Source organism: Apostichopus japonicus, chromosome 7 (assembly GCF_037975245.1).
Source record: "Apostichopus japonicus isolate 1M-3 chromosome 7, ASM3797524v1, whole genome shotgun sequence".
NCBI lineage: Eukaryota > Metazoa > Echinodermata > Holothuroidea > Aspidochirotida > Stichopodidae > Apostichopus > Apostichopus japonicus.
In genome coordinates this window covers 19,873,730-19,885,908 of record NC_092567.1, presented here as the reverse complement: position 1 = coordinate 19,885,908, position 12,179 = coordinate 19,873,730, and the positions used below count along the sequence as shown (strand labels likewise).

Below are 12,179 nucleotides of genomic sequence, written 5' to 3'. Positions count from 1 at the left end.
CATTTTATCGTTTCAGTCTTTTTTTTTATTACTAAAATCTATATATCCTACCAAGATCTTCAACAGCAAACTCTGAAGAAGATGCTGCAAAGATTGTAGCATCAGGCCCGATTGAAATGTCTTTACAGCTAAAAAGAGAGAGAATTGAAACTACCAAGCCACTAAAACATGTGCAAGTCTCCAAACTACCCCCCCCCCCTCCGCCCCCGCTTTGTCATGTATTGATAATATGTGTGGGCTTTAAAGTACTACGGACATCTAGCCAATTTGCCCACTATTTGCCCACTATTCAGTACATTTGTTATGTGTGATAATCTCATTAAAAATCTGTTCTCTTTTTCGTTTCCAAGATATACACATTTGAAAGTTTTTAGAAAGTCATTAAATATGTGCAAACTATGACGTAGAGTGTTGCACTCATCAAAATTTTAGGCCTTAATAAGTCATATCCTTAATTACAAGCCCACATATATCATTTGAATAATAATGACATGTTCCTCTTTTACAAAGAAGACAAAGAAAAAAACATTTCAAAAAAACGCCACAATCCTGTGGTCAGTGTCCTTCCAACAAAGGTTGTAAAACCAAAGGAATAACATAACAGGAAATAAGGCAATCACTCCTTTTACAATCATCAATGTGCATAATTAGCTAATGTTTATTCATAAGATTAAGAGTGATTAGGATAATGTTGTTCGTAGATGACCTTTAAGCTGTTGTTCGGTGAGTCATTAAATCACGAAGGATTGATGGGACTAATTGAGGCCTTGGATAATTTATGGACCGCCACTACTCTACAGAAGTCACGACAAGGGTTGACAAGGGAAACGTTTTTTTGGAAGCTGTGGTTCAAAGAGGTTTTAACAATTTTATCAAGGGGAAGATTGAAAGAAAATATTTTAGTGAATTTTTCCCTATCAGTGATTTTTGCCTTGTCTGTATCATCTATATGGTGATCACACTGGAGAGAAATTTAGAAACATTGATGGGAAAGGCATGTTAAATACGTTATGGGAGTAGGAGGTGTTAATGGTCTGCATTCGGTCAGAGTGGTGGGGGGGGTGGGGGATTAGAGGGATCACTTTACTCGTTATCAGTATCATAATGGATAACGAAACTGTTTCATTTCTAATCAAATCTCTCGTCTTTTCATGCCTACTTGGGTCAGGGGGGGGGGGGATTAAAAGGATCACTTGACTCGTATCATAATTGATTTCGAAACTGTTTCATTTCTAATCAAATCTCCCTCTATCCGTGCCTACTTGGGTCAGAGAGTGGTGGGGGGGGGGGATTAAAGGGATCACTTGACTCGTATCATAATTGATAACGAAACTGTTTCATTTCTAATCAAAATCTCTCGTCTATTCATTGCCTACTTCTAGGGCTTATTTGACAAGGCGATCGACCTTTACGAGTCCTCGCTTCGCTTACAACCAGAGTTCCAACCAGCTATGGAGAGGTTGAAGACGATACAGTGTAACATTCTTCAGTTGGCTGAGAAGGAAGGTACACTCCCCCCTAACAGGGCAGAAAATTAGCAGAGGGTATATCTTTGACTAATATTGGCACACTGGCCAATCACAATAGGATATGGTCACAAAGAACAAATTTTGAAATTTTTTAGATACGTTAAGCGGAGAGGAAAGCCTCCACTGTAGCGATGGTAAAGTAAGTAGATGAAAATTCGGAGTAAGTCCCTTTGACTCACTATGGTGAATTTTTTGGAGAATTGTTAGTATCGATGCACATAATCACTGATAATCACGGTATGCCTTAATGGTAATGTTGGTAGTGTTCTTCTCAAGAATCGCCCCGGCGGTCAATTTCAAAAAAGAGAAATATTTACTACATACAGGTAAGTGAAAGATGTTACCGTTCTTGTAGGGTGTTTGTTAAAGCTGTGGATTATCTGCACAAAGGCAAGTTAGATCATCAATGTTCAATTTGGAGTCTTAAAAGAAAGCTAATTGAACGTAGTATTTACCTTTTTCAAGCTGGAAATAACTAGCAGGCTACCATAAACATAGCACCTGACATACATTAAAAATTATTGAAAGAAAAAACACTGTAATGGAAGTATTGGCTGCAGTTGGAGAAAGAATATTTTTCACATAAACTAACCTAATAATGCATACTGAGATTGAAGCTAGCATCACTCCAGCAATCATTTGTTGAGTTGTTGTGATCACCATTTTGTTAGGTTATGGGACCTGCAGGATGTAAGTCTCAACGGTTAAACAGACGAGTTGAAAAGAAGGATTTCTTTTGGGAGATCTATGTCATTATGGCCTACTTGGTTTACATACCCCACCTACAATAGCAGAAATGATACTGTACCACTTGGCTCCAGAGGAAATTTAAAACCATTATCCTCACACTCCAAAGCCCAAGAATTGTTGGATAAACTGCCGATATTTTTAAATTTTGATTTACCCCAAAATTGTACTCTTGCTCTATGTTGGACTCTTGCTCTATGTTGGACCCAAAATTGGACTCTTGCTCTATGTTGGACTCTTGCTCTATGTTGGACCCAAAATTGGACTCTTGCTCTTGTTAGTTCTATGTAAAGATTTGTTTGGATTTCGCGGAACTACCCAGAATCACTGTCATGTTGTGAATTTCTACAGCTAAGAAGATGTGAGAATTTAAACAGAGAGAGCATATATTGAATGCTTAAAGGCATTGAAGACTCGTCTCAAACCGCGTGCGGCCATCTGAAAAAGTTAACTTTCTGTTGCTTGCAATTGGCGTTTTGTTCGTGTCGCTACAAAATGCAGACAGTAATGAAACATGATACCTTAATTGTCATCTTTAGTTGGACCTGAGATGTCCATCGCTGTATGGTTTGTATACTGTGCTGTGGGTATTGACCGCAGCCTTATGTACTGACTGTACACTAGTGTCTAATTACCGACGGTAGCAAGCTGTGTGCGTATTTTCTGGGATCGATGGTGGTGTTTAACACTTCTGTTACACCTCATTCGAAACTAGGTCAAATTACCGGCATTAGACGTTTCTTTTTGGGCGAGTCTTCACACCCTTTAAAACCATGAACGTAAAATTAAATTATTAAAATCTATACACACCTGTCTATAAGGGACTAACAAAATGTCCTTGGAACTTCCTGAAATGTTTTTGCATAAACTTCAATCTGTTCATTTGCTTGCTGTATTTTTTTTCTTCTTTTCTCACACCACCCTTCACTTTCAGAAAATAGTTAGTTTGCATTGTCTCTTCACTGTGGCTGCTATAAAAGTGAAACAGAGTTGCCTTAAGTTTTGATTTTTGAAATCATAACCATGGGTAGTAGTAGTTTATCGTTTTCTGCAGACTATCAGAGAAGGGGTTGTCTTCATGTTACATCTACTGTTGACATTGTCTTTTTAATTTGAATCACCTAACTCTCTGCCCAGCTGTCCAAACATTAACCGATGCCAATGATACATTGCAAACTTTCCTTTCAGAAAGGGTGAACACTTTTGTCAAGTTTTGTAGCTGATTTGGTCATTTCTTCATTTGATGATTTGGGGGTAGCTTGATCAGGTTAACAAATTCTTCATGTATTAGTACCTAATAATGTCACATGAAATCGGCTACGGCAAACTTGGTCAAAGTGTAGCAGTAACCTTTTTCTGATTTACAGAATCTTTTTTTTGAACTGTATGACAACTTTCCTTCAATTCTTATTCTTTGATTCTTATTTTTTAATGGTTGGAAATGTTCCACTTTTTTGAGATATTTTAGAAATATCTGGATCTTAGCAATTATTTTTCTATTAAGAAGGACAAAATGATAGAAATAAAAAGTTTTGATCTATATAAATCTTTGTTTGTCACAATGTGTGTTGTTTGCTGCTGAAGGAACGGGAGGAGCTACCAGGAACCGTTCCCCCGATTCTCAGCTTCTCGCTTCCCCTGTCATCATCCCACCTTTAAATGGGTCGGTGTTCGGAGGAAGAATTAAGTAGAGAAGAAACCAATGGAGTGAAATTGATCTTGAGAGTGGCGTGTGTTGATCGGGGTGGATATAATAATATATAAAGTAAGCCCCTTAGACGTGTGGGGTCTGGGTGGGGGGCCAGGGGTGAAACTCATTGAGAGAGTGTGTTCAGTAGTTGTAACGTCGCCAGAGAATGGTCTTGGTCGGGAATGGAATAAATACAAATTAAAATGGGAGCTACTTTCTGACCTGAATGTATTGCTTGACTTGTTCTACATCCAGCTGGAGTCTTCCAGATTAATGATGTCACTCACTGACTCCAGTCTCCAGGTTACCATTTTTTTCAAGATTCGATGTTCTGCAGAAATTCATGAGAGAATTAAAAAGTGATTTGTATTTATGAGATCAAAACGGTACAATGCTGCTTTGAATACACAGTTGTCATTGCCTTCAATTTATCTTTTACCTCGTCCTGGCGTCATAGCGACCTTCTTGCAGAAATTAAAGGATTAAGTAAAAATCCAGTGGACATATCCTATAGCATATACTTGAAATTATTTACTGATCAACGGCCACGTGGCAGACAGCCTACACGACACATGCTAGATACCCGACACATGCTAGATACCCACAGGGCTGGCCTATGAATTGTCAGTTGTTTTTTCTTTTTGTGAATTAAGTCCTATATGGGCGAGTATCGAGGTTGCAGAGCTTCTATCAAAGAAGACAGTAAATCATTATATAAATATAAAAGAATGTTTTCCATATCTCTTCTATTTTCAACTATTTTCTGCAAATTGTTAAATACGTGAGTTGACGGGCACGACAAGTTGTCAATTAAACATTTTGCAGAAAATTTTTCAATTGCTCAGTTGATGCAACTGAGCAATCCAACATTTTTTTCTGAATTTTGATAAGATATTATCTTGTTATCTAAACAATTTACTGAAAAATGTCAACTTATGGGACAAAGTTTTTCTTATGTTGATGGCACTTTTAAGCTTCCGTACAAAGTTAACTTTAAAAACTGTGGACAAATAAAGCAGTAGACAAGGACAGAAATACAAGCTGTACCAGAGATACTAATGGAAGCAGTTACATAAGCAAATAGGAACATGAGCCGGAGTCAGGATTATTATAAACGATGGGGTGTTGCCCTGGGGTTAGTTTCAGACGTTGCTTGCACAAGGTGGGTGGGGGGGGGGTCGATCGTATATGTAACAACAGCTCTGAAATGAGACGCACTACCGCAATTCAGTTTCTAAATACAAAACTAGCAATAATGACGACCGTAAAAGGGGTGTAAGCTGCAATATTTCTAACACTTCAAAACAGTGACACATGCTCAGTAAGGTAAGAAGCATCTTCGGTATCGGTTGGAACTTTTTTAAGGAATCATTTTATGCTCCTTTCATCGGTATCTGATCTAAACAATTCTAGCAATTTAATAATATTTTCCCCACCTTTTAAAATGAGGCCTGTATACCTATATAAACTTTCCATGAACGCCATTTCTGTCCTACGTTCTACAAACAAGTGGGAATGTATTGATGAATATATCAAACTCAATTTAGTTCTGTTAGCTAAAAGAGAAAGCCTCTTTAATAGTTGAACCACGTAGCTATGAGAAGTCCGAACGTTTAGGATGATTAACTTTTCGTGACATTTTCAGTATATTGAGATGTAAATGACCGTTACACTTTCAGCTTGATTATTTGATTAGATTGATTAATAAAACCTGAGCGATGCAGGTCAAGCGCCGCTTTTGCAAATCCAGTTGATAACAGTTGATTAGAATCAATGACCTAGGATAACCGATCCGCTGCCTCTACCGACTGAATTATCCATTCAGCCTTCATTGGTAACCATCACCCTAGAACCATTGCTTAGCGGCTGTGGGGTTGGGGAGTGAGGGAGGGGGGGTTAAGGCTGATTGGAAAAAGTCTCCATGTTCTTTACCTTACATTAAAGTTATTCAGTGGGTGATGGTTAACAAAGAGAAATTCCTTTGAAAATGAGTGTGCCCGTAGGGGGGTGGGGGGGGGTACTATAACATGCTCACTAGTGGGGGAGCACGGATTTGGAATTTAAAATCCGGCCGGATACCGGAATTGCCGGATTCAGTACAAAAATCCGTCCGGGAGTCGACGTATTCTTTCATGTTATTCTCTGGCTGACGTTTAACAATGAAAACATCCTTTGAAGGACTTCCCATAAGGAACCTTATAAGAACCTTACTGTTAATAGGTTACGGGGTATGAAGCCATGAAGTTTTTTTATTATTAAAGCTTTTAATGTTGAAGTCCGCATGAATAGTGATCATTAGTGTATCCCTATGGTGATTTGAAATACTAATTAGTAAACTAAAATAATGATAAAAAAGCTAAAAAACCTTGTAAAAGTTACTTGTGAATCCGGTAGATCCGGCCGGATTTACAGAAATTATAAGCAAAGTCCTCAAATCCGTCCAGAATTCCAACCCAACTTGTAATCGGCTGCAATTAGAAGCAGGTAGTTACGGTAATGGATATATTCAAGTGCATGCAATATATATATAAATATATATATATATATATATATATATATATATATATATATATATATATATATATATATATATATATATATATATAAATATATATATACATATGTATATATATATATTTATATATATATATATATATATATATATATATATATATATATATATATATATATATATATATATATATATATAAATAAATAAACGCAAAACACTATATATGGCTGCAGATATGTTATCGCCTGTGGACTTTTATGATTAGGTTAAAAAAGAGAGAAAAAGCCCGTGATTTTCATCCTTTTAGGGGAAAAGTCTGTGATTATGGTGTCAAAAATAATTACCGATCGGGTGGTAAAAGTGACCCAAGGTGATAGTAATAAATAACTTATAACACGGATGGTATATGTATAATTAATGTGTCAGAGCTAGATATAGGGAGCAAAAAACTACGCACGAATGTTTGATGTAAAACCTACACGTATGACTGGCCTTGCTTCATCAATGACGTCATAAAATCTAATTCCGCGAATATTTGCTACAAAGGAGTGTGTAGGCTATATGAAAAGATCCCTTGGTGGATTGATAGCGGTTAGTTACCAGTTGAATGTGTCTATTGGTGTGAGGAGAATGGAATACACTTGTTGAGTGCGTAATATGCGTGTTTCACGCATGCCCTCGAGCAAACTGTGTTTTATAATACATTAGGGGAGTTCACTACGCACACAATTTGATGTCATACGAATACACGCTTGCGTATTACTACCTCAGTAGTTAGTAGTCCTGCGAATTTATACTGTTGACAATACGCGTGAATATCAAGGTGCTACGTAGCTTTCCGTTTTGTTTTGATGTTTCTGTGCGGCGATCATATTCAGCCTTGGTTCCCTCCTTTTCCCCTCTCTAACCGCTCCGCCTGTCTTACCGTTCCCAAAAGATCATGGTCGTGAGGTATCTGGCCAATCCTTGCCAAGGAAGGGGATAGTATTTCTAAACATGGGATCAGTCGACAAAGAGGTGACGATCATTTCACCGTCACACACACTAAATCAGCAAGTTAGTATCTTACACGCCACATAGGATTTCTCGTCAATCAAAGTTTGGAACGGCATAGACTTTGTCAACTGTCAAATATGCGAAATACCTTATGATTTTTTCAATTTTGTAAGCCTTACAATTTCATAGAACGACACATGAAAGATGCTTGAGAACCTCATCTGGGTCCTAGAGAGGCTCAAAAGAGCACATCGACCGACTTTGAGAAATTTGATATTTTGGCTCAAATTCGACAATTTTGTAAAGGCTATACCCTTATGATTTTTTCAATTTTCGACCAAAATCACCACTTTTTCAATTGATGCCAAAATCATACACTGGACTTGGAGCGACCTTGTGATTATATACCAGAGATAATTTTGCTATAATCTATCTATTTATTAGTGGAAAAACATATTGAACTACTCAATTTTAATCTCTATAACTGAATGATTTCATATTCTTTAAGCCTTAAAATTTCATAGAACGATACATGAAAGATGCTTGAGAACCTCATATGGGCCCTTGAGAGGCTCAAAAGATTTTGTGAGGCCGACAAATTCGGCAAATTGTCGAACAATTCGACAATGTCGAATATCGACATATCGAATATCGAGTGTCAATTTCGACAAATTCGACAACTTTGTAATGTTATACAATTATGATTTTTTCAATTTTTGACCAAAATTATAACTTTTTCAGTCCTGCCAAACTTTTGCACTGGAATTGTGGCGACCTTGTGATTATATACAAAAAAATATTGTCGCTACAATCTATCAATATATTGGTGAAAAAACATAATTGAGTACTCAATTTATTGTTTTCATGTTCGTTTAATTTTGTTAAATAACTATTCTGCATTCAGAGAAAGGCTTGATCTTGAGTGAGATACAAAAGTTAAATTAATTAAGTTAATGGAAGTAAAACAGCCTATACTTTGTTTGCAGAGCTTTTCATAACCCATACAACTTTAAGCTTCCTACAAGTCCGTTTTTCTCTCTGGGCAACCCCTAAGAAGGTTCCCATCTCAGGTTACAGACCTTTTTGGTTAAGTAAAAAACCTTGCTTTGAAAATCTTACGGTTCATCGAGCTTTACATAAACTTGAGACCAAACAAAATAAGAATAATATTCAAGAAAGCTCACACTCTCTGTCAGTTGATAGATGTCAAGTCTCAGAGGAACTAGGACCGTCACGTCTGATTTGTTGAACGTAAATCTTTTCAATTTGAAGGTTAAAAAAATGCTACATTTTTTCTTTTCCTTTCGTTTATTTTTTAACCTTAAAACAGCAAGAAAAAAAGTGAGACAGAACATAAACGAACACACAGGCACAAAGCTGTCTTTTACATTCAGACCGAGGACCCAATTGTTTTTTTCCATTGTTCAAATCCACTTACCCTAATCTAAATAATACCCCTTAACAATAGAATTCTTGGGAGGACGTGGTACTTCTTTAGAAATCATAACCGAGGACATGGAATTCTTTTGTTCAAGTCCTCGGTCAGAATAAAAAACAAACGTGCCCACGCACATACACAAGAAAAAAAAATCAACATAAAACAACTGGACAGATTTGACTCAATGTCCTGAATAAATCTTTATATCAAAGATCTTCTAAAGTTAAGCCTGCATATATAGGCGATGCACCGTCACAGATGTACGCTCACCGCATCAAACGGGAATAAATAATTTAAAAATTATGCAATTTTTTCGGCAGTGCGTGACACTGATTTCCTTTTGTTAGGGTTTTCAAACGTTATAGTTTCTTATATCTGATGCTTTTAAGGATGGTATATTTAATGTCTGAAAATTGTAATTTGCAAATCAGAAACGAATTTTTTACTTAATGTAAAGAAATGATTTCAACGGGAAAAAAGTGCTACTTTGTTTCGTTGCAGTAACACTACCGTGAGCCCTTCTAACAACCTTTTGTAGTAAATGTTTACTCTTTTGTAAAAGTAAATTAATGAAAAATGAAACATTTAGGATATACGGTACTAAAGTCATATGTCAATAAGTTTCACAAACTTGAGATTAAACTTATACATAGCTATCTTTTCACATAATGAAGAATACGTCCGACATTTGAAAACTCATTTTTTCCTCTCTTTTTTCGCATAACATATACAGGTAATGCTAATATGCACATTGTCTTGGCGACAGAAAGTTAAAAAACAAACTTAATAAGAATATGGCACTGCGTGCGTAAGGAGAGGGGGATGCCCTCCATCCGGATTTTCAACTCGGGGGAATGACGTACAATGTTGGGAGGGGAGGGGGAGGTCGAAATTAGACTGTATTATTCATTAGCACAATCTTGAGTTTGGACCTAATTATAGTCCTAACGTGTATGTAATCTAAATATGAATGCATCAGTTGACCTCTAAACTATGATTTGTGTTTTTTTTTGGAGGGTAAGGGGGGGGGGGATGGGGAGGAAGGGGATCCGCCAGACACCATACATGGAAGTCTCATTCAACGACGCGTCTATATAGCCTGTCCATAAGATACATGCTTATACACCATAAATAATAAATTCGGAATTCCCCAACTTCCTTCCCCCACATTTGAAATCCTGTACAAGTACCTGCGACAGTGTTCGGTAAAAATGCCATGAATTGTCTAATTGCATGAGAACTACAAACTGAAAATGATGATACTTTTAGACAACCTTTGTCCTATAAAATAATGTTAATAATGTCTTTAAATTTTAAAATACAAGTCTTTCCTTTAGTTATAATGCGCTTGTCAAAAACTATTCAAAACAAACATCATATACGTGTTGATATATACGGCCTGATCCCATCACATGCCAGACGAGTGAACTTACCTAATAAACCCTCATTTTATCCCATTATATACTAATTATGTAAATATAAGATCGATTGTGTGAATTCATTACCAGATTTAGCATAAGATATATGCAAAAACTTGATAAATATATCGTAATTAGTCCAAGAAATAACAATTTTACCTGTTTTAAAAACGAAAACGTGTTGTATAAATAGTACTAAAACTTGAAACGTTCAAGAGGGAAAGGAAGGAAATAGAAACATCACAGTGTAATTTATTATCTTCAGATACCCATAGTTTGGTTTAATAAATTTCTTATAACCAGGCGCGGATCCAGGGGGGGTCCAGGGGGTCCGGACCCCCCCTGCTCTTGGCCCAAAAAAAAAGAGAAAAAAGAGAGAGAGAGAAAAAATAATTAAATTAAACGCAAATTTTAAACATGTAGGACGTCAGAAGGGCGGTTATCCTTACAAGTCAGCCAGGTGTGTCTTTTCCGTCAAATGAACTATAGTGTGCACGCGTGCTACACGTGCAAAAAATGCCTATAAATCTCATTTTTCAGACCGAAAAGTTTCAAAATTGAGGTGGTGTTCGAATTGTTTTGGGCGGTGAGGTGGCAGAGCGGTAGGCTGCATAGGATGCGCCGACGAATTCTTCTTGAGAGATCGTTTTCTGCGGTGAGAAGGCATAAAACTGTTCTCCGATCAACAATGGCAAGGAACGTCCCACAGCTCTTGTTCTCATGAACACGTATTATAACACTCATATCGACACTGACGAAGTGGTCCGAAAGTTCATTGAGAAACATCCACGGCGTTTGTTCTCTCCAATCTACCATGAATAGATCATCAATAAAACTAGCTAACTCGTACTGATGCAGATACATTTCGAGTGAGTTTTTGTAGGTGCTTTGAATGGCTAAATTGAAGGGGGTTCCCTGTTGTACTTAAATATCCAAGAATTTCACAATGGATAGAGGGAAACCCACTCCCCTTAGACCCTAGGATCACTGGAGGCCAAACCCCTCACCCTTCCAGAATCCTGGATCCGGCCCTGCATCAAACAGTGGTGACGGAACGGGAGGGGGATTGGTGGCTAAAGGCATTATGATTTTTGTATCATCTCAACTCATCTGATATGTATTACCATATTTCATAGATTGTTTTTTTCTCATCAATTGAGAAATTGCAGACATGAGATCCATATTTTCAGGCTAGGTACATGCAGCTTAGAATACTCGGGAAGTGCCGTTTCCGGCCATCTGGGGGGGTTTGTGAAGCCAAAAATTTTCTGGTACGCTCCGCGCCAACCGATGGTGGCGCTCCGCTTAGATAGTCTTTCGATCAGGCGCGGCTGGACCAGTCAGACCCCCCCTGTCAAAAATCCTGCATCCGCCCCTGATAACTGATAGTGACGACGAGGAATTCCATATTTTATAATTTTTACTCTTTTTTTGACATAATATACATAAGATAAAGGCCAACTTCACTTTTTAAGAATTTTAGTAAAGTTTCTTTAGCATCGAAAACCTATTGATGAATAGCTTTTATTTACCAATTGATGATTGCGTTGCTTGTGATGATAACTACCTTATACGGTTAGGTTTTCCAGGCATGACGAGGTGTGCGATGCGGGATGGGGGGGGGGGGGTAGAGGAAGGATAAAGAGGGACATAAAGGGGGATAAAGTCAAGGAAGGCTACATCCCTATAGGATCCGTAATTAATTAGGATACCCGGGGGATAAGTTTGGTTCCGCTCATCTTAAAGATGCACCATCTTTCCATCCTAACTGACCCTTTATCATTACTTCTGTCGAAATTTAACAGAAATTGAGAAAACCATACTTGTGCCAATAGTGGTAGGAACACGG

At 37.4% G+C, this 12,179-nt stretch overlaps 1 protein-coding gene and 1 long non-coding RNA gene across 3 annotated transcripts in view; one reads left to right on the top strand and one right to left on the bottom strand.

The window, feature by feature from the left end:
* The window catches only part of LOC139969637 (tetratricopeptide repeat protein 17-like), a 28,298-nt gene extending 24,476 nt beyond the window's left edge, over positions 1 to 3,822 (top strand). For both annotated transcript variants that reach the window (XM_071974766.1, XM_071974765.1), the window contains exon 22: positions 1,383 to 3,822. In XM_071974766.1, coding sequence (XP_071830867.1) covers positions 1,383 to 1,538 — 156 coding nt within the window. In that variant the 3' untranslated portion in view covers positions 1,539 to 3,822. The remainder of the gene's footprint in view (positions 1 to 1,382) is intronic.
* LOC139969646 (uncharacterized) overlaps positions 1 to 12,179 on the bottom strand; it is a 335,050-nt gene that overhangs the window by 22,484 nt on the left and 300,387 nt on the right. The gene's annotated exons all lie outside the window — the stretch shown is intronic.